This window comes from Saccostrea echinata, unplaced genomic scaffold (assembly GCF_033153115.1).
Source record: "Saccostrea echinata isolate AGI-Se365-2 ecotype Australia unplaced genomic scaffold, CSIRO_AGI_Sech_v1 ptg000012l, whole genome shotgun sequence".
Taxonomy (NCBI): Eukaryota; Metazoa; Mollusca; class Bivalvia; order Ostreida; family Ostreidae; genus Saccostrea; species Saccostrea echinata.
This window is the reverse complement of record NW_026889761.1, coordinates 23870985-23895593: the sequence shown is the minus strand read 5'-3', so window position 1 is coordinate 23895593 and position 24609 is coordinate 23870985. Positions and strand designations below refer to the sequence as shown.

Genomic DNA, 24609 nt, shown 5'->3' with positions numbered 1-24609 from the left:
ACCTCGAAAAATTATAATATACATCAGTATAATAAAACACTTATCCACAGGCTGTGAGTGGGATAGCTCTTTCATCAAACCCTTGCCAGGAACTATTCCCCTCGGGCAAGCCCTCGGGGAATAGTTCCTGTCGCGGGTTTGATAAAAGAGCTATCCCACTCACAACCAGTGGATAAGTGTATAATGTCGCTAGCACTTTTTTTGCCCTTGATTCCAGTCGCTGCTGCTAGGAAATTTATGCAAGTTGTCCCTAAAACACCTTCATTGGTTTTCCAGGGCACCCGTTAACCGAGGTCAGGAAACCCGCAATCAATAATCTTTTAATAAACAAAGTCTTGCCGCATTTAGAGATTGTTGCACATAGCATTGTTTTGATTCAAATATTGTATTATTCTGAATAAAACAAGTCCGATCTGATGTTACCAGGAGCCACACATGACTGCTGCTGTTCTACCTAGCCTGGTTCCCTGTCCCTGTTTTGCTTCGTATACTCCGCGTCACTAGGATGAGCCAGGGGACAAGGCTACTGTTCTACCCAGTCTGCATTCGGCAAACTTCGGCTGATTCCGTCACCTTCATCAATGAGGTACGAATCGGCCGAGGTGTGCCGAGTGCCCAGTCTGATGAGTTAAACTCGGGATCGGCATTCACGAAATATAAATAGGGAAAACCGGCGAAATACTCACAGTCTCACTGAAGACTTGAATTCAAGACTGAATTCAGTAAAGAGAAGTCTGGGTGATTTTTCATGTTAAGGATTTACTTGTCGTAATTATTGTAAGTACACTCTTTGAACAAGAATACTGAAAGTTTCTTTTTATCTTAAGCATCGAGATTGAATCCATATTGATTCATTTGCGTGAGGTCAAATCAGTACACAAAGGTCAATCGGCCAACGAATGGTCATTTGACCACTCTAGACGAACTCCAAAAACGGCGTGAACGCCGAAAACGAAGTCATTGGCTCCATCATGCATTGCGGAAAATGGCGTCCGATGTAAACAAACAATGGATTGTCGTGCGCTTTCTCCAAATATACTGCCTCTCAATGGCTGTATTTAGTACATTGCGACTTTATTTTAATTTTTATTGAATGAATCATTATCCTTATTAAATTATTTTTGTGGATATTGACTTATCTCTTACAACCCTTTCATAGTAGTGATCTGGATATACGACATCGAATTCAACTGCCTGTAAGAAATATTTTCTTATAATTAAATTATTGTCCCTTGATTTAAATTTTATGTTGTTTCTACAATAAAGCTGCTTTTATTTATTCTTAAGACACCCAGATTGTATTTATTTTAATCAGAAAAAAGGCATTTTTCACCACGTAGCAGAGACATTAACAGTTCATTTTTAGAAGACCTGCTGTGATCTTAAATTTCAAAAGATTAATTTTTTTAAGTTTTCAAATTGATAGATAATACTTTTAAAATGTTTTCATGATATCTGTTAATATGTGATACAAAAAATCGTTAAATAACAATGGTAAGAACTTACACTTTCAATTCTAATGTCGCACACAATTAAAATACTGAAATGATAATTTATGTGTAAAATTCAGTCAAGTTTTTAACACTTACAACATATATTGTTCCATTTTGGATATATTTCCATTTAATTATGCATATTTACTTCTGAAACGCATCATTTTCTCTGCAATTGATTTGACAAGAAACGTCAAAATATCTTCTTTTTCGCAAATAGAATCTAAAATCTGACAAATATGATCTCTTCCAAAGACTTTTATATAGCATTTCACAGTACTGGAATAATTGCCAAACTTTCCAAAACTTTGCACAGGCAGTTTTTGTAGACCCATGATTTTTGCCGAAAAATCATTATTTTCTGCATGTGTGTGTATGCGTGGACTCTTTTCCGAGTCTTTTTCAGTCTCAATTTCTTACTTCTGTTAACACTGTTTTTGGTGTTTGTCTAGACTGTTGACTGTAGAGTTAGTTGACAATCTTACAAGGAATTTAAGATTATGTATTTTTAGAAATTTCCAAAAGATAGTAAGTAGCATTTGTTTTTTTCAGAATTTCACATCTGAACTCCGAACTAGATGTGGAGATGGAGAATGTATATGTACCTAGAAAAATCTGTCTATGGCTTTTATAGTCCGGTAAACTCAAAGAATCGCCTGTTTTATAGCAGCATTTCAAAAGGTAGGGTCCTCTGTAATCTGGTAATGTATTATAATTTATGTAATAAAAGTATGCAAACTATGTGTTCATTTATGATAGATACTGTCAATGGACTGTAAACTCCATAGTGTACATTTATTTCTTGACTAACATGACAGGGGGGGGGGGGGGCAGGCAAACTTTTGTCCCTACATGTATGTATTGGAGACCTTGGGAACCAAAATGCATCAGTTTACCAGGTTTACCCTGCTACTGAGGGACAACAGTGTGACTGTTCTTGGAGTAACCATGAAGTAATTTAAATACCTTAACTTCTTGATAATGCCCTGAGAAATAAATTAGGCCAAACAGTATCTTTTTTTTTTCAAAAGTTAATGTAACTGTTGCCTGAAATATCCATATTTGATCTACATCAATTAGTACTTGCACCTGAAGAAGCAGTACCACTGAAAGCCAATCCAATAAGCATGACTGAAGTCCCTCAAATAATACCACAGTTCTACAGAAGGGTTCTCCCACAGACCTGTATATCATTCTATTCTGAAGAAGGAAAGCGAATTTTCCATGAGGCTCTAGATTCTGGTCACATGGAGTGCTATTTTAAGTTGGCGGCCCAATTTCGGACTCAGGATGAACCAGCCTTTTGTGGACTGACCACTCTAGTGATCGCATTGAATGCTCTAGAGGTGGATCCAGGGGAGGTGTGGAAAGGTAAAATAAAACTGATGGAAGAATCTAAAAATAGAAAAAAAATATCTGTGACAGAAACTATTATATCTTTAGTATTCAGTTGTATTATTTTGAGTCACTATTTAATTTCAGAAGTATTATTTCCACATTTTACCACTGCAGAGAATTTGTTAAAGTTTGTTAATATAATTATTCTTTTCCATACCTCAGGACCTTGGCGCTGGTACCATGAGAGAATGTTGGACTGCTGCATCCCTATAAGTCTGGTGGAACAGGAGGGGATCACCTTTACCCAGTTTGTATGTCTGGCTGAGTGTAACTCATTGGAGGTACAACCAACAAAGGCAGGTACTGGGGGTACCCTGGAACAGTTCAGGCAGATCATTACTGAGTATACAAAGAGGGATGATGCCTTCCTGATCCTCAGTTACTCCAGGAAAACTCTCAATCAAACAGGTGAGCCTTGTAAAATAAAACATAGATGCATGTTTATAAGCAAGAAAGATGCAATCAATTTTGAAAATACAGTGAAACTTGTCTAATCCAGATGTTGTGTAATTCAAAATCTTGCCTAATAAGATGAAAACTTTAAGTCCCTTTCAGTAAATACAATTGTTTAAAATGTTGGCTAATCCGGAATGTTGTCAAATCTGACCAATTTCAATGGAACCAATGCTGTCCGGATTAGACAAGTTTTATTGTACTCAGTTTTGGTTTGAATTATGTTATTCACAAATGGATTCACTGATAATGAAAACATAGCTTTTTGTTGTTAGAAAATATTAGAGTATTTATAAAAAAAATCTTTATTCAAAAAATGAATGTTTTGTGATTTGCAGGTGATGGGCATTTTTCTCCAGTGGGAGGGTACCACCCTGAGAGAGATCTGGTCCTTATGCTGGACACTGCACGGTTCAAGTATCCCCCTCATTGGGTCACTGTGGATCTACTCTGGGAAGCTATGCATGCTCTCGACAAAACTACAGGTGACTTTCCTCATTTATTGTGTACAATGAAGGTTATTTCCCATTTATTTTTGTTGAACATGTATATTTAATGGTGTTACATTGCTTATTGAAATTGTACAGTGATACATGTTATTTTAGATACAGTAAAACACAATTATAGCAAAGTGCCAAGGATAAACAATTTTGGTTCATTATAAAGTAATTCGTTATATCCGTCAAGTTTACAATACAAGTAAGAACCATGGGGAATGAAAATCACTTCATTGTAAGCATGAATTCATTTTAAGCATGCTCGCTATATCAGTGTTTTACATGTTACATACAGTTGAACTTTGTTATCTCAAACACTGACACAATGACATCTTCAGTACCAGGGATATGTTGAAGTAAATTGACAGTCCCAATCACCTTTTCTCTTGGGTTTTCAACGTCGTTATTTTGAATCTTCAGATATCTCTATTTCATCAAGTCTGAGGTACTGAAGTTTGACTTAGTAGGTACTTACCATTTCATGATTTGATTTAATCATAGGTTCTAGTGAAAGAGCTTTTCTGATGGAAGAGTGTTTGACATATGTCCATCAATAGTGTTTGATCAGGGCTCAAAATGATTGATGGCTTGATGGTTTGGGACCATTAAATCGTGGATATGGGATAATGCTTTTAGGAGAGCTGAGCATATGCCTGCCCTCTTCATCATAAGATTTCCTTAATGCTGCAGCTATGTATGCAACAAGTATGAAAAGCTGAGATAGATAAACAATTAAGTTAATGAAGTATTTTTAAACGACAAAAAAAATCTCTGCAGAAAACACCAAGGTTCAGATAAAGGCTAATGTAGAATCTGAAAAATGGCACTTCTAGAGGCGATTTAGAATCAGTGGTAAAGAAATTTGATTAAAAAAAATGTTGTTATTAAAATTGGAAAATAACCTCTTATATTGTAAAATTATGATCTGATTTTGTAATCATTGGTTTTGGGCCATTCTTTTTCTTATCTACTAGCCTGATGGGATGGTAAAAGTTCTTAGATGATAATTAAAAATTTAAGTTGATAGTCCAAGTGATTTCCAGTCCTGTTTATATTTAAGTTTATCATTTTGGACTTCCAGAACTACTAGATAAATTTTTTTATCAAAACTCTCAGTAATGTTAGCTTAGTTGTTAGAGCGCTTGCTCTGTGATCGGAAGGTCATGGGTTCAAACCCCAGCTGCGACTGACCTAAGTGGATAAAATATAGGTAGCAACTGTTCCTTCACCAAGTGCTTGGCACTTTAAAGTGAAAGTTATAGGTGTTTCAGATAAGACCGTAAAAACTGAGGCCCTGTGTCTGCTACTGTCACGGTAGGTGTTGTCAGGATAAAGATCCCTTACTGCTCAATGGCCCTGAGTGACAAGTAAAGGTCAAAATTTTAAGCCTTTCATCTGTATACTGTGACTTCTCTATATTAGTGAAAACTTCTGGAATGGAATATGAAACAACATACAGTCAATCAACAATTCAAAGAAACTCAGCATCTTCAGGATGATGGGATTGAAGTTTTGTCAAGTGAAAGACCATGCCATTTGGAATCGAGATAATAAACAAGGAATATTAAAAATAAAGTTGTTTCAAAATCTTCTTTTCAAGAACAAGTATGTTGAAAAAGAGAAACATACTAGTATGTGAAAGATCCTTTTTTCACAGTACATTCTCGAGGGCCAAGTGGGATAGCAGATTAACACATGAACATGGTGTATAAAGGGACAACTTTAAAAGCTTCTCAAGAACAAGAGTACCACAGTTAGCTGATATGCAAGGACATCCATGTACATGTACAGTGTACATGTAGTGTAAATTAAGTTTTTTCCCCAAATCATTTTGCCCTAGGGTATGGGACCACAATATAGTGTTAAAGCTTAATGTAATGATAAAGAGGTAAAATCTTATCAAAAAATCTTTTCTAAAATAGTTTCTACACAATTAGCTATATTAATATGCAAGCATTCTCATGTAACTAAGGTTCAAGTTTGTTCAAATCATGGTCACTTGAGCTGAGATGGGGCAACCATAGGGATCAAAGTTTTTCATGGGATCATATATATGAAGAAGAATCTTTTGAAATCTTCTTTTGAAAAAAAAGCAGGGACATGAGCCACATTATATAGTGTCAATTCAAGACTATTCAAATATGTCCCTTGATTTAGAGTAGGCCACAATAAGGGGTCAAAGTTTTACCTAGAAATATAAAAAAAAATATGTTACAATATGAGAATTTGACATCACCGAAGTGTATTAAGTATAAAGTAATTAAAGGGGTCAAAATCTTAAATTTCATGTAGTTGGCTTTCAACATCTCTATTTGTCAGGAAGAAATAGGTGACTCTGAAAAGCATAGTGGCTATGGACCTTTAGTTTGCAATTGATATTATCATAAACTTTCTTCAAAGTTACAGTTTGTCTATTTACCATGAGACAGTTATTAATCCTTTTTAATCAACAGGTGAACCAAGAGGCTACTTGACAGTAAAGAAGAAAACCCCATCATCACACACAGAACAGAGAGATATTTTGACTTTGTTTAAGATTTCACCTTCCTTTGACATTACTAATGTCAAGGTCTTCAGCCCTGGTATTTCTCCATTCATCTGCCAGTGGCAAGATTGGTTAGAAAAGGAATATATAGAACACGAGGATGAGAGCCAAGCACTGCAGTACATTATACAGAATCTTGACACCTGTGCCAAAGAAGGGGATGAAAATGAAACTGTTTTCACCACTCAGGTTGATATTAAATGTGTTGGTGATATTTCCAAGGCACATGCTTGTGAAGTTCACCAGCTTCTTACCAGCATTGAGAAAACATCTCTCTACAAGGCCGTGACAGATTATCTTGCTCAGCAGGGAAAAGACCAGCATTTTGACAAACTTGGGCGTTTAACTACCAATCTCTCCACTGGACAGGAGGAGTGTCTGACAGGCAAACTGACCACTGCCCACTTTGTGGTGATGTTCCTCTTCTCCTGGCCATATGAGGAAAGTGACCACAGCATAAAGAGGAACAAAGATCTGCTTCTTAAGCTGAAATCTGAGACATGTGGAAATGTGTTAACTGGGGAATGTAACATACTGAGAAAGCAGTTCACCAGCTTGCTGAAACTTCGCAAAGAAAAAATGGCTAAGAGGAAGAAGTGTAACTGTCACACAAAGTCATGTGAAGTGGCAAAGGATGTTTAAAGTTCTCTGATCCCTTAGCTAAGAGAGATAACTCTTAAAATGATTTATCATTGTGTTTTCTTTATAAAATATTCATTTTCAGTAATGATATTTCAGATTTTCTGTGTATGGTTTTTTAAGTTTGGTCATTTTTTTTTCTCTCATTTAATTATATATTCTTAAATACTGAAAAGGAAAAGAAATGCAGGGTAAAATTTTTGAAGTGAATAAATGCTATTTCTTCAAAAATATTTTCCAATATTGTTTTCTAATATTTAATCTCATCTTTAATCAATAAGTTATCAAAATTCCATTTGATTTTGATGATAATTATTGAGTTATTGAAATTTATATGATGGTGCCCCCCCACCCCCAGAAGTGAAAATAAAAGTTCTCGTTGTTGCCCTGACACATCTGCCACAGCCTTGATTCTTCTCTGCCTGGAGTTTTTCAGGTGCCTTCAAACCCTACCGTCCAGTTAGTCCCACAGATTTTCCATCTGATAAAAAGAATTTATGGAGGCCAGTTGATTTGGTAAATGTAAATGTTTGCAAGAAAGTCTTGACAAACTTTAACTACATTTTCCCGGGGGTGAACATGCTGACAAAATAGGCATATGACGCATACATGTGCGAGCGAGAGTAATACAGACATAAAGTTGACAAGCTTATGGACCAAAATAGAACAATTGGTTTCTTTCAGTTTTAGGGTGAATGTAACGATTATGATTGCCTGCTGTATTAATATTGGTTTCAGTTGTAATGACACGGTGATTACACAAGTTTCAGGTTGAATAGCATCATCTTGATGTGGCGTTACACACCAATGTCATTGTTGGTTGGACACCATTCCAGTTCATCTCTGACAATGCGAAAAATTTTCTATGGTGGAAAAATTATTAACAAACTGAACAGCAATATGTTGTTGTCTTTTTCTTCACTGAGGCAATTCAATTACTATAGACCCAATGGAACAGCTGTACCATGATTGCAAGAAATTCATATCAACTGTAAATATTGAAAAACGATATGTATATCCATCCACTGTATCAAGTGGTACTAAAAATATGTATCATCAATATGCACATGTTTTGGATTTTTACCATTATGTGACATCATACATTTCACGGATGAGTAATTTTGAACACTGAATTTGGTACATAGTAACCAAGATACGCCTCTGAATAGTTTTCATAATATTTGGCCAGGCAGTCAAAAATATTTTGCACATTATGTTACCCCGAGTTTCTTTTTCCTTTCACTATACATTCACAGAATAAAATTTATTTTTGTGAGCAGCTTCTCCTCTACTATTAATGTTCAGTTGTTGATTTTGAGATGTTGAGACAGTTTTGGTGCATTTTGCCATATTTATTATATTTGACTTTTTGTTTGAACATAAATGTAAACAAAACAGGATGAGATTGATGTTAAATTGTTTTAAATACTTCATCATATATGTATTTTAGTGTTGTATTTTTTATTGCCTGTTAATTATCTGACATACATTGTAAGTTTAATTTGTTATATATATCACAATATTTTATTTATATACATTTTTCATAGTGTGCTGCATACATATTTTTGTTTGATGATCCATGAGACTTTATTTGCTTTTTCCCCTATCTATTTCTTATTTGTTGTGTAGACATCATCACACTGATAAAAAGACTACAGGAGAATCATGGAATGGTACATGTAAAGAAAAAATACCTTAAAATTTACAGAATGGTGAAGAAAAACCCCCACTAGAAATTCTTGAAAATGATGCTGCTAGATTTGAGCAATTCTGCACAAGTACTAAGAGGGTAATATTTTGTAGTCTATGATAAAAGGTTATACTATTATTGCAATTTTCACAGAGTTTAAAGAAGACAAAGCCTCAAAGGTACTGCAAATTTGGATAGAGTGTTTTTGCTCCCATCTTATCTGCTTTTATTTTGCTTTGACTTAATCAATATGGTTGTTTTCTTTGATAGTTTCTTCTATTTTGTTTTTTTCTGCAATATTGGTAATAGAACAAAAATATAAATCGAAGTTTTACTATCTAAATGTTTGTATTTGGTTTAAAACTGGGTTTTTATGCCCCACCATTAATATGGTCGGGGCATCTAGTTTTATTGTTTTTGTTTGTTTGTTGTTTAATGTCCATCGAGAATTTTCCACTCAGATGGAGACGCGACCACTTGCCGGTGGAAGGCTGCAAATTTATACCTATACTCGGCACTCAGTGTCATTGAGCAGTGAGGGATCTTTTTCGTGCCAACACCTACTGCAGGACCTCAGTTTACACAGTCTCATCCGAAGGACCGGTGACGACGTCCCGGCATCTAGTTTTATGTCTGTCTTCTGTACTTTCGTCACACTTTGCGTTTAGCTGAGTTTCAAAAAATATTTTTATCAAAGTTCATAAGCTGATACTGTGGTGGCATATTTCTGCCCCTTACATGCAAGATAAATTAATTATGTTAACATGCGAGAAAAGTTTGTAAGCTTGCAAGATACTTATGTCTACATGCATAATAATTTTGTTGACATGCAAGTTGCCAATCTTTTTAGAGAATCTAATTTTAATGTTGGTAAACTTACTCTAAAGCCAGTATACGATATCATACAATCAAGAATTATGTTGACATGCGACTTATTTATGTTAGCAATAATATTGCAAGATGATTATGATAACATGCAAGATATTTATGTCAACATACGACTTATTTATATTATCATTCAACAAAATAATGTAGACATGCGACTTATTTATATAAATAAGTCGCATGTCTACATAATTATCTTGAATGTTGACAAAAAACATAATCCTATTGCATTTTGTTTGTATGCGCTGTCATGTATTATGGTGGCATATTTCTGCCCCTTGTGTGCAAGTTATTTTTCTATCAAATATGTCGACATGCAAGATAAATATGTTGACATGCAAGATAGTTATGTCAACATGCAACATAACTATGTTGACATGCAAGAAAATTGTAATCAAATAAAAATTATAAAAAATCTTCAAAAATCTCAAATATTGCCCACATGTGACATCCAACATGCTAGATGCTACTTATTAATGTCAACATGCATTTTATTTATGTTAACATGCGAGATAAATATGTCTACATGCAACTTATTTATGTCTACATGCAACTTATTTATGTCGACATGCATCTTGGTTATGTTGACATGCGAGATAAATATGTTGACATGCAACATATTTATGTCGACATGCAACTTATTTATGTTTACATGCATTTTTCAGATACAGTTCTGCTATGACCTTAATCTTAGACCTTAAAACATAGTTCAAGGTCACCGCACACCCTTTAAAAGAGACCTCAGATGAACAGATGGACGGACGGACACACTAATTACTATAGGTAGCCCGCAGAGAAGGGCCCTTAAAACGTTTTATAATCTACGGTCACGTTCTGAATCGCCAGGACATTTTATCTAAGGAAATCCAATTTATGCTTTGTTGTCCACCTCATATTATAGAAAATAATTTAAACTGCAACATTTGCTTAAATAAATTTTTGATTATTAAAATCAACTTCAATTTTGCCGACAGAAAAATAAAACAGAACCGTGCCTCATTGCACATGTCTTGGGTAGTAACGAATCTGCACGCTCGCACAAATGTTCAAATTGTGTATCACATAACTTCTTTTGCATTCAAATTTAATCATTTAATTCAAAATCTTATCATTTTGAAAAATTGATCATATTCTAAAAAGTATATATCCAAAATGAAATCACAAATCGATCATATTCACTGTAAACTTTTTTGGGATTCATGAGTCTTAAGACATTTACATCGATTTGTGATTTCATTTTTTGGATATTTACTTTTTTAAAATCATATATATATATATATATATATATATATATATATATATATATATATATATATATATATATATATATATATCCGCTACTCAACATAACTAAGTTGCATGTCAACATATCTATCTCGCATGTCAACATAACTAAGTTACATGTTGACATAAACAAATTGCATGTTGACATAACTAAGTTGCATGTTGACATAAATAAGTAGCATGTTAACATACGTAAGTTGCATGTTGACATAAATAACTTACATGCCAACATTTTTATTTCGCATGTCAATATGAATATCTTGCATGTCAACATAAATAAGTAGCATCTAGCATATTGGAAGTCACATGTGGGCAATTTTTGAGATATCTTAAAGATTTTTTATAATTCTTATTTGATTGCAATTTTCTTGCATGTCAACATAGTTATGTTGCATGTTGGCATAACTATCTTGCATGTCAACATATTTATCTTGCATGTCGACATATTTGATAGAAAAATAACTTGCACACAAGGGGCAGAAATATGCCACCATAGTCATAAATGGCGTTATTAAGTAACTTTACCAACATTAAAGTTAGATTCTCTGAAGAGATTGGTAACTTGCATGTCAACATAATTATTTTGAATGTTGACATAAATAAGTCGCTTGTCTACATAACTATGTTGCATGTCGACGTAATTTATCATGCATTTAGGGGGCAGAAATATGCTACCATATGATACATATTAATAAGAGCTATTCAAGTGCATCAACATTTTTTACTTTGAGCTTTCCTTTGACCTTGACACAACATGTCACTCCCAAAAAAAAATATGGCCATATTTGGCATGTGATCTGCAGGAATCATATGTATGAAACATTTATAGTTTAAATATCCATGATTTGGTCGGCTGACCCAGCTGAACAGAATTTAATACAAAGTTATGCACATATGAAAATATTACATTGAAATATATTGTCAAATTGTAATATTCAAGCCCTTTATCTGAAATAATAACATAGTAACACTTCACATAAACAGAAATAACAAAATTTATCTATTTTAAAATATTTCATACATGAATTAATAAAATTAAACTGACAAACGACTTGTTTGTTTAAAAAAAAAAATAAATGCGAGGATCAAGCAATAAATTTGATTTTCCGAGTGTTTTGGACTGGTAACGCATGCTACTGAGCTTTCATCCCTATGCAACAATATCATGGATTTTAAAAGGACAATGAAGCAGTGAAGTTAATTTTTATGGTCTCTGGGTACCGTAAATCACTTTTTATTCGCGAGAACTTTATTTTCGCGTAATTAGGCGAGTCTGTCTGCTCGCGAAAATTTTATTCTCGCATATATTTGTATCGTTATTTATTATATACAACAAAAAGCGTAGCTCGCGAAAATTTTGTCTCAGTAATAAATATCAAATGGCTTTCTCGCAAAAATAAGGTGCTGCGAAAATATAGTGATCTACAGTATTCTCTCAAATTCTCCTTTCTTTTTTTGCAAATGTTTTCTCGTTTCTATGAATTAAAATGCATAAAAATAACGTTTTAAAATCTCAGAGAGGCCTGTTACCGGGCTGTTAAAACTGTCTGTGTTAGAGCTGTGCTTACAGAGAAGATATCTTCTGTCAGAACAAGTCAAGTTTAAAACCCCCTTTAGGTAATGGGTTTTCTTTGGGCGACTAGAGGCAGCCAATGGAGGTTACTTAAAGACCTCGGCCATTCTTTTTTTGGAATAAAGAATTTGGAGGTTCTTTTAAGGATAAGATGGTATGTGGTTTCCAGTGGAGCCCTGCTGCTACAGTTTTTAGCTCACCTGAGCCGAAGGCTCAAGTGAGCTTTTCTGATCGAAATTTGTCCGTTGTCTGTCGTTGTAAACTTTTCATATTTATATCTTCTCCAGAAACTACTGTGCCAATTTCAACCACACTTGGCACAGAATATCTTTGGGTAAAGGGGTTTCAAGTTTGTTCAAAAGAAGGGCCACGTCCTCTTCCAAGGGGAGATAATAACAAATTAGTGAAATATTAATGGCATCATTTAAAAATCCTCTCAAGAACCACTGGGCCAGGAAAGATGAAACTCATGAGGAATCATCCTCAGGTAGTGTAGATTCAAGTTTGTTCAAATCATGACACCCGGGGGTAGGGTGGGGCCACAATGGACGATCAAAGTTTTACATAGGAATATATCGCAAAAATCTTTTAAAAATTTCTCAACAAGAACAGCAAAGCCATGATTAGTCATATTTATATGGAAGTATCCTCAGGTGGTGTAGATTTAGTTATGTTCAAATCATGACCCCAGGGGGTAGGGTGGGGCCACAATGGAGTTTTACATAGGAATATATATAGGAAAAATCTTCATCTCAAGAACCACAGAACCACGAAAGATGAAACTCATGTGGAAACATCCTCTGATAGTGTAGATTCAAATTTATTCAAATCATGAAGTACCTTGGAAAGAATCGAGAGTTCTGAGAGAGGGAGAGAGAGAGAATATGAATGATTTTCTTCTGAGAGAGAGTATAAATGATTTCCATCATTAGCTTAGAACTGTAGTTCGATTTTACGATCACAGTCTTCAAGAATTCTGATCATCATGACTGAGATATGAATTTTATATGGTCTAAAATAATAAAAAGGTTAATACATGTGATTATTGAAAAACTGCATAACATAATTGCTTTACAAAGTAAAATTACAATGGTGATTGCGTGGGTGTGCTACATGCCAATTATATAAAACTATTACAGTTCGGTTTGTGTGCTATGTGCAGCATAAACTATGTATAGAATACATACATGAGCATATTTTTAGATTACCTGAGCTGAAAACGCAAGTGAGCTTTTCTGATAATGTCCATCTGTAAACTTTTAACAATTTTGACTTCTTCACCAGAACCACTGGACTAATTTCAACAAAATTTGCTATAAAGCATCCTTAAGGGAATTCAAGTTTGATGAAATGAAGGTCCACATCCTCTTTCAAGGGGAGATAATAAAGAGTTAATGAAATTTGGTGGCATCATTTATTTTTTTTTCTAAAGATCCACTGGGCCAGTAAAGTAAAGTGGAAACTTATTTGAGACCTTCAGTACATAGTGTAGATTCAAGTTTATTCAAATCATGAGACCACGATGGGTAATTGTTTTACAGAAGAATATATAGAAAAAATTCATCTCAAGAACATCAAAGCCATGATTAGTCATATTGTTATATTTACATTCAGTGTAATTTTTGTTGTGAAATCCATTGGAAACCTACAACGTTCGATACCCTATAACACGAAACCTTGTAAGTGCGCGGTAGAATACACTCTAGGAAATATTTGCATTTTCAATACTCTAGGAACACCAGAATGTATATTGTTTAGCTCAATTTAATTAAAAACAATTACCCTATTAAATTATTGTAACAATTGTACGTTTAAAATCAATTTGTTTTTTTCCCTCGCAATATACATTTGCATTATTTAACTTTCCAACGTCACAATGGCTCTTACGCCTATTAAAAAGTCTGTAAATTCATAATAGAAATTAACGAAATTAAAATTGATGACAGAAAATTAAAGAATGTAAATATAAGTTTTGAATTCTTGTTTTTGGATGTCGTTGGTCCTATAACTTACAGCACCTGGCCGTGCCAACAAATTAGCATACGCGCAGTATTCTAATTTGTCGGCACGACCAGGTGCTGTTATGACCGACGACATAAAAAAAATTCAATGCTTAAATGGAAGCATTCTCGGATAATGTAAATTGAAGTTTGTTCAAATTATGACCTCCGAGGAAAGGTCGGGGCCACAATTGGGATCAAAAGTAGGAATATATAGGAAATTATCTTCATAAATCTTCTCAATAAAGCAAAGCCATGATAAGTCACTGATGTGGAAGCATCCTCAGGTAGTGCAGATTCAAGTTTGTTCAAATCATGAACCCAGGAGCAGGGTAGGACACAATGGGGATCAAAGTTTTACATAGGAATATATAGGAAAAATCTTTAAAAATCTTTTTCTCAAGAACAGCAAAGCCATGAGTGGTCACATTTATACAAAAGCATCCTCAGTTAGTGTAGATTCAAGTTTGTTCAAATAATGACCCCCAGGGGTAGGGTTTGGCCACAATGGGCCATCAATGTTTTACATAGGAATACACAGGGAAAATCTTTAAAAATCTTCTCCTCAAGAACAGCAAATGTATGATTAGTCATATAAATAAGAGCATCCTCAGATAGTGTACAAATCATGACACCTGGGGGTAGGGTGGGACCACATAGGAATATATTCTGATGAACAACAGTAGAGCTATATGACTCAGGTGAGCATTGTGGCCCATGGGCGTCTTGTGTTTATTTCACATCGCAAGGTTTTAATTTTTCTAACTCTTTTTGGTTCATATTTCATATTATATGCTGAATTTCTAAAAAGAGAAGGCCGTCTTATATTTTCTTGTGCAAAATAGTTTTCTCTTTTCCCCCGTTGATTCTTATCAGAAGGAGGTGACCTTCATTTAAATAGCATGTAGCAAATATTTTCCAGATCGCGGCATGTCGGTGAACTGTTTCATTAAAACCGATGTAATTCTGAGTGAATGGAAATGGTGTATAATTCAATCATACTCATTTTGTAGCAAAAATGTTTCCACTGAAGACATAAAAGAATTATTCAATGTTGATTTTTTTCAAAGTTTAGATTGTAAAATTAAAAGGTCACGCTGTTTGCAGTCTTTGGGAGTGGGTGAGATTCAAGATTTAAAAAGTATATCGGTGAAAATTTAGTTTTTCAATTTATTGATATTTTAGGAATTACATAACATATGTGGGATTATAAAATTAAACAATCTTTCGACATTCTGTTCAACTTACATGGTGTCAAGCATATGTAATTTTAAACTTGATACAGAAGGAATATGGGCGAATATGTAGAAAAAAATGCCAACGGTTCAACAAATAATTTTTTTTTTAAATATTTTTTTTTGATTTATCAGTTAACATTAATGTATACTTATACTGGAAATCCCCATAATATGCCACAATCTTATAAGTACTATTCGTCTATGAAATAGTATGCAAACGCCAAAGAGAGAGACAAAAAATTACCATTTTTCCATACTATAGCACATTTTTTTTTTCCAGGTAAGTTGATATTGGCTTTAATTTTTGAAAGTATATCTTAATATAGATTTTAAGTTGGAGAGAAAAAAGATATGAAGTTAGGACTCACTGTATCTTAAAAATACACTTATATGACGCAACATTTGTACCTCTCCCAGAATTTCTGTAAACGTATTTTTTCCATGAAGTCATACTTCCGCGGAATCACATATTCTGTTCAATCTGAGGATAGAAATTTTATGCCATAAATGTACTTTAAGTGCGCTGGGGCAAATTTCCACAGGATATTTGTTACCGCGTACATAGCGTAAATTAATACTATCGGAAAAAGTATCTCTATAGTATTTAAATTACAAATATACATGTTTAAGTTCATTTCTTCGAGATTTAAATGCCAATAAATAAGTTGGTAAAGGTGTTAGTCTGTGTAAGGAAGCAAATGCTCAGGATTGTTATCGCTTGGGTTCAATCTCCACAGAACACACAAAAAAACTGAATAAGACTAGTAATGTTTCTCATAATTTCATGCTTGTTAATAATAAGAACATTGTCCTAAATATTCGGTTCACAACCCGAATTTGCCTTTTCTGCACTCTTAAGTTCTTGGCACATCATACCTCTGTTCTTTACAATGTATGATAGTATTATACGGTGGACGTTGCTCCAGATAAGTATTGTCTTGTGTATTTCACGTCTAATATTAGTGTTAATTGAACTGACATGAAAACATCCGCACTGCCCGAGGATGCTTTCATATTAAATTGACTTGTCCTGACGCCCGCGTGGGCGCAGTGGTAGAGCATCAGCTCTAGAGTCACGGAGTTATTCCTTACATCACGGGTTCGAATCCCACTGTGGGACGTAGAGACCGGTCCTTCGAATGAGACCTATAAACCGAGGTCCCATGTCGCAGTAGATGCTGGCACGAAGAAGATCCCTCACTGCTCAATGGCCCTGAGTGCCCAGTATAGGTCAAAATTTGCAGCTCTCCACCGGCAAGTGGTGGCGTCTCCATATGAGTGAAAAATTCTCGAGAGGGACATTAAAGAAGAAACAAACAAAACTTATCCTGACCCTGCTGTTCTTCAGAAGAGGATATTATTCAAAGATGTTTTCCTACATACTTTGAGCTATTGTTGCCTCACCCTACCCCCAGGAAATAAACTTAAATCTACACTATTTCAGGAGCTTTAAGCTCAGGCTAGCTAAGAAATTTTTTTTTTATCGGCGCCCGAAAGCTTTTTTATGTACCTTAAAGCTGAACACGATTCGTAAAAGGAATGTGTCCGCCATATTTAATTGGTCTCTCGCTATATCTGAGGGCCCCTATATCAGTGTACCAACTTTGGATCTATGGTGGAAAATTGTCCTTCGGACAACTGAAACCACAACTTAACTGCAAGAAGAGTCTCACAACAAAGCAAGGTCCATATTAACTCCACTGAAGATTTTTTATTCAGGTTACGATTCGTTAAAACTCATGTATGATTCGATAAATTGTGGACATGTGTGCAGGTTACTAACAAGTCATGTGACTTTTTAGAGAGCGCGTCCTTGTTCTGCGTTGGAGTTACTTCTCTCAAATTGACGTACTTTTTATTCCTCCAAGGATAATCATACAAAAGTGCGTTATGAAAAAAAAAATAATTCAAATCACCAGTTTACTGCTTGTTATGTATTTTTTTTGTATAAAAAATAGTACTAGTCTTATAAAATATGGTTCTGAAGAATGGGGCATCAGGAGAATCTTAGTGTTATTATACCCACACTTCCTATAGAAAGTTCGGGTAAATTGTTGTTACCCTGGTCCGTCCATCTATCCGTCTGTCAAACTTTCTTCTTCCCCAGACTTCTCGTTTATTTTAAGCAGTAACCAATTAATCTTGTGGGATATGATAAGTGGTGTAATGTAGATGTGCAATTAAGGTTTGGAAATTTTCAATTTTACTCTCGAGGCCAAACGTGGATCAAAACATGACACTTTTCTACAAAATCCTGGTTCCCAGAACTTTTCCTACATTTTACACAGAAGCTTAATCATCTTTTGGACGATGATTGCTGATGTCCTGTAGATGTTCAATAAAGTTTCGGAATTTTTGAAAGTTTATAGTTGAAATGTTTAAAAGATGTATTCAATTTGAAAAGTTCCGTGCCAGCATACGTGGTCAGAGTCGAAACAGGTCGTTTTCCTCTATACACACTAGATGAAATCCCGCGCAAGAGCGGGGAATTGAATTTATACCACTGCCGACAGAAAATATATTGTGGTTTCTACTGACAGGCTACCGGCTTATAGCAGGAAGAAATACTTTGTTCAAAATCCCGCATGAAGTAGATGTACGTCTCCAACCCCCACCCCACCCTCCCCATTGTAAAAACTTGAAAAATAACAATTTCATTAATTGACGTTTATTTTGAAACCTGTTGTACTATGTTATGGATATTGTACTTCAGATGCTCTTATTTCATTTCCGTCAAGGATAAAGCAGCGAATATGCACATTTTACTGATAAATTGATTTTTTTTTTTTGGGGGGGGGGGATTCACAGGTACTTGGTTCCTGGTTTATAAATATGTATGTACCTCATTGATATGTAAAAAATGTACTTTACTTTTTCTTTTTTTTTTTTTACATATCAATAAGGTACATACATATTTATAAACCTAGACCCAAATAACTGTGTAAAAATTAGCTTTTAACGCCCTATGAATAGGCCGGGTATTTGATACAAAAGATTGTATTCATTAATTTTCTCTTTTCATGTAAGGAAGTTTATTACGAAGTACAAATTGTACTTCGGATTCGTTGCCTTGATGCTCTCACTGAGGAATATATACAAATTTTTCCGATAAATTTATTAGGAAAACCTACAACATATATGTAATAGTCTTTCGATATAAAAATATATTCACAACTTATAGTGTTATCAATGATTTACCATTATTTCAATGACCATTCACACAAAAGCTTTTTTTATGGCAATGCAGTTATAATCGCCTCGTTTTTCTTTTTAACATCGGGCTCGATTCTATATGATGTTCTAGAAGCTTCCATCAATATTAAGATCGGTGAATGACGAAAATAATTTGCACATTACACTTTTTAATCGGTTATCACATCTTACTTGTCCATTTAAATCAAGTTTTGATTGAATAATTTATTGAAGATGTTTTATGAAATAAATTAACGGTTGCTTGTTGTCAGTTTCATTAAAAATTAATTGCCCAGTAACTTAAATCCGCCAACCGGAAACGCCACCGTACTCATATATTTGCTATTTCATGGCAGTTTATAGAAAATTAAAGTAGACTTTTTATTTAATGTACGATACTTACTATGCGAGTGAAATCTAAACATAATTTACGGACATCATCTTGTATCTAGTGTATTCTTAGAGGAGTTAGTAAGAACTCTGGTGCACCCGTTTCGGAGTTTATTTGCAAAATGTATTAATTTATAAGTATAGATTGTTTATTATAGAATGATTTCAAACTGGGCAAAGCTTTTTTTTCAGCTAACCCACCAAAATAAAATCGAAAATGTCTTGCACATATATATGTTAAAACTGTATTGTGATAGAAACATTAATAAATTCAAATGATTAGCTTGCACCTGATCCCACCTCTGATGTTTTGGAGAGCCGTGTCTGCTCTGCTCCTATTTTGTATTGTTTAATGGACTTTTGAGCTTGAATCCTGTTCGTGATTTCCACATATTTCATTGTATACAGAATATCTGTAATATGTGTGGTGTATCAAATATATGGCACGAACAGAGTGTCAACCTCAATTCTAAGCAAACATTACTAGATCAATTTATTCAAAAATGGTCCAGTGATGTATGGTTAAGTTTACAGAATCTTTAAGCAAAACGTTAGACTTAAAAATTATACTGATAAGATGATTTTTTTCCCAAATTAGAAGAATACTTTTAAAATTTCGTGCAGCAAAACATCTACCAGTAGAAACTCGAAGAAACATGTAGCATGGTAACCACTTTGTGAAAGATTTCGTAAATGCACTTCTTAATAATGCTAAAATTGTTGATGATTTTCACTGTATCCTGGAATATAAAGCTTTAGTTAATATAAGAGAAGACAATGTAGGCAATTATTTTTCTCTTAGACGTAATGTTATTGAAGTCAAAACAAAACGAACAAATGCTAAAAAGTATGAGATGCGTTTCAAAATATTATTTCTCTAAACCTTTATGCCGGTTAGAATTGACACCCATTTACGTTTCTGCAGCCGGGCGGTGATGGAAACAATGGAGTCTTCAAGGAACTGCCTCTCAAGCTTCACATATATATAAAAATTAATTTCGATATAGAATATTCACACAGGGACTAAGTCGCCATTATGAATAACCTTATTGATTCCTTGACATATCTATGGCTGGTCTTGTGCAAACACAGTACAGCAATATACTGAAAAAGAAAACCATGGCGTTGATTTTTTATTCATGAGACTTGAAGGGTACGATCTGAAAGATCAGTGGAGGGAGTCTTGTTTATATAGTCTGTGGTGTCCTTGAGATACGATGGCAATTTTTCCACATGCGGATGGAAATGTAAATCAATATACTCAGAAATTTTCTCAGTAACTATAGGGCGACCTGGCATACCTTCTTTGTGTATTTTTGGAAGCAGGTAAAATTGTCCTGGTTTACAGTCAAGAGGGTTGAGAGTATCATAGACGTTGACACCAATTTCGTTATTTTTGAACATTTTGTCAAGAGTTTTGGTGATTGCGGCCGAGAACTCTTTAGTTGGGTCAGATTCCAGTTGTTTTTTTTTTTTTATAGAAACATTCATCTGAGAGTTGTCTCTGGGTCTCTTCCATGTACGTCTCTTTATCAAGAATTTCTACTGTAGAACCTTTATCTGCTTTCTTGATCACTCTGTAATCCCCATTTTTTATGGATTGTAAGGCGGATCTCTCTTCCTTACTTAAATTGTCGGGGACCCTGTCTGGCATTGAAAGGAGTTTTTCAATGTCTGACTCAACGGCGTTGATGTTCGACTCAAGGGCTCCACATTTGCCTGGTGCAGGTTCCCAGTCACTTTTAGACCGATAGATTTTATATTTCTCTAGGTCATGCAATAGGTACTGAGAAAAGTCGTACGAATCATCATCGGAGTCTTTTCTGGAGAAATGCTCCTTCAGTCGTAGTCTCCGAAAGAATGCTAGGGTGTCCTCTCTGACTTGTTTTGCGTTGACTTCGTTTGGAGTGGGACATAAATTCAGTACCTTGGAAAGAATTGAGAGAGAGAGAGAGAGAGAGAGAGAGAGAGAGAATATAATTGATTTTCTTCTGAGAGAGAGTATATATGATTTCCGACATTAGCTTAGAACTGTAGTTCGATTTTACGATCAATTCTTCAAGAATTCTGATCATCATGACTGGGATATGAATTTTATACGGTCGAAAATAATGAAAAGGTTAACACTTGTGGTTTATTGAAAAACTGCGTAACATAATTGTTTTACAAATTAAAAGTACAATGGTGATCGCGTGGGTGTGCTACATGCCAATTATATAAAACTATATCAGTACGGTTTGTGTGCTAAGTGCAGCATAAACTATATAGAGAATACATATTTGAGCATATTTTTAGATTACCTGAGCTGAAAACGCAAGTGAACTTTTTTGATCATATTTTGTCCATCTGTAAATTTTTTATCAATTTTGACTTCTTCACCAGAACCACTGGACTAATTTCAACAAAACTTGATATAAAGCATCCTTAAGGGAATTCAAGTTTGATGAAATGAAGGTCCACATCCTCTTACAAGGGGAGATAATAAAGAATTAGTGAAATTTGGTGGCATCATTTATCGTTTTTTCTCTCAAGATCCACTGGGCCAGAAAAGCATAGTGGAAACTTATTTGAGACCCTCATTACATATTGTAGATTCAAGTTCATAATAGAGATTAACAAAATTAACAATTGATAAGAGGGAAAATTAAAGAATGTAAATATAAGTTTTGAATTCTTGTTTTTGGATGTCATCGGTCCTATATATATAACAGCACCTGGCCGTGCCGACGAATTATCATACCGCCCTAACTCGCGGTATTCAATTTGTCGGCACGACCAGATGCTGTTATCGGACCGACGACATCCAAAAATAAGAATTCAATGATTAAGGAAGCTCTAAACACTGCACACTAGAGTTCTACTTGTAGGGTAGTTTAAGTGTAAGTTTAAGTTTAAGTTAGAGTGATCTGCCCTTAGAAGTAAGATAAAAAAAAATGGTTATTTACAGTTTATTGAACAATTTGTAATAGATTCAAATATTTTTAGCATTATTTTAGATCAAGAATAAGTAATTGCATTCATTATTCCCATTAATTTTCCCAATGTAAGTAAACTACAGTGATTTCTGTTCACGAATAGTCCATTGTCTTTGAACATTTTTCCCGCGGAAATAAGGGAGGTACCCTATGTTGAGAATGAACTAAATAGTCTCAATATGCATATCTTTATATGATATATTTTTCTCTATGTCCAAAAAGCACTTTTTGTTAGTGTTTAGAGCTTCCTTAAAAGGAAGCATCCTCAGACAATGTAGATTAAAGTTTGTTCAAATTATGACCCCGGGGGAAAGGGTGAAGCCACAATGGGGATCAAAGGTAGGAATATATAGGAAATGATCTTTATAAATCTTCTCAAGAATAGCAAATCCATGATAAGCCACTGATGTGGAAGCTTCCTTAGGTAGTGCAGATTCAAGTTTGTTCAAATCATGACCCCAGGGGTAGGGTGGGGACACAAATTTGAAAATTTTCTTCTCAAGAACAGCAATCCATAATTGCATCCTCAGATAGTGTACAAATCATGACACCTGGGGGGTAGGGTGGGACCACATAGGAATATATTCTGATGAACAACAGCAGAGCTATATGACTCAGGTGAGCATTGTGGCCCATGGGCGTCTTGTTTAGATTTCACATCGCAAGGTTTAATTTTTCTAACTCTTTCGGTTCATATTGCTTTATCAGTTCTTGGTAATATCATGATCAAAACGCAATAATTTAAGGACTAATGACCCTCTGATAGGAGAGATAACTTGCGTAAAAAATAATCCAAAAATATCCGAAAGTTCGTTTTATCTGGTTTTATGTATTTAGACCATTGTGTGATCTTTTGCAAATAAAGGTACGTAAAGTATACTGTTGCTGATGTAAACAAAAATGGAGCCGCGTAATCTGAGTCGGTACAAAAACGGAAGGTTTAGTAAGAAAAAGGTGGGATTTACACAGCCCGACGAGAACAACAACATTGCAACAGAAATTGATAATAACATAAATGTAAACGTTGTAAACAACGAGGATCTTTGTCAAGAAACCGAGGAGTTTTTAGAGATTGAAGGAAGGAGAATTATTGATTTCACTTTCTTTGTACAACAACTTCAGAGAGGCTGCTTTGCATGTAAAAGGCCATTATCTTTTACGAGGTAAGTGCTATACAGACATATAAGTGCATTTTTTATGCCCAGTCTATTTTATTTATGTAAAAAAAAATTATTACATCATATTCAAAGTCTTGTTACGCAGAGTTTATACGACGTGTATCTAAAATGTCTGATTTTTATTAAATTGTTTTGATGATTTTATCACAATAGACATGTCTACGAATAATTCGACTTCTTCGATTTGGCAATACATGTTATTTATGAAATATTTGCATGTGCATATACACAATAAAAATAAATAATTTCATTATTTTGTTTTAGGTGTACTAAAGAAGTAAAATATGGCTTAGCAAGTATTTTTCATGTGAAATGCCCATGTGGTGAAAAGAACACTGTTTCAACTGGGGAGGAGTAATGAGGAGAAAAATGGACAAGGGCCTTTTCATGTGAACACAAAGCTTGGAGTTGGTAAGTTTACTACGTGAAATATATTTTTTCTCCAAGTTATACACATAAGTACAAAATATTATATTCCTCGTTATTTAAATTTTACTACTGTTGTCAAAAAGATTCACATGATGAACAAAATTTGAAAAAAAGGAATGTTTTTTATATAGCACTACTGCATGCTGGCATTGGGGAGGCTATTATCAGAAACATATTTGCTGTGTTGAATATTCCATGCATTACTGCACGGAATTTGAAAAAACTTGAAAGACGAGTGGGTCCAGCCATTGAAAAGATTGCCACAGTCTCTTGTAATGATGCTCTTGAAAAGGAATTTCAGGAATCAAGGTATGGACATAAATCAGTGTAATACAAAGTCAACAATAAATGTTTTTTTCTTTATCAATATTTTCTATCCATAGAATAATACTATTTACACAACTTTTTTCAGCAGTGATGGATTGAGCCTTTCCTATGATGCAGGATGGCAGAAAAGAGGAAGTGGCAGGAATTACAATAGTAAATCAGGTAATATACTCATTTGTGATTTTTTTTTTTACATCTCTAAAGATGTTGAAAACAAAATATAGTATTTTAATCAATGTACATACATGTTTTTCTTTTATTTGAAAAATAGGCCATGCCTCCATGGTAGGGTGTAATACTAAAAAGATTGTTGGGTATGAGGTGATGAGCACAAGCTGTAGGATGTGTGATGCTGCAGCTAAGAAAAGTGTGCCTGTCCAGCAACATGATTGTAAGAGAAACTGGAGTGGGAGTTCTAAGGCA

The 24609-nt window shown here is 34.5% G+C and overlaps 1 protein-coding gene across 1 annotated transcript; it reads left to right on the top strand.

The window, feature by feature from the left end:
- The first annotated feature begins 690 nt into the window (after nt 1-690).
- LOC133186143 (uncharacterized) lies at nt 691-7211 on the top strand. The gene is made up of 6 exons (XM_061321416.1): nt 691-777; nt 2046-2174; nt 2574-2864; nt 3054-3299; nt 3683-3829; nt 6295-7211. Exons 2-6 carry the CDS (start codon nt 2072-2074, stop codon nt 7026-7028), a joined length of 1521 nt encoding a protein of 506 aa, XP_061177400.1. The 5' UTR covers nt 691-777; nt 2046-2071; the 3' UTR covers nt 7029-7211.
- Nucleotides 7212-24609: the final 17398 nt, after the last annotated feature.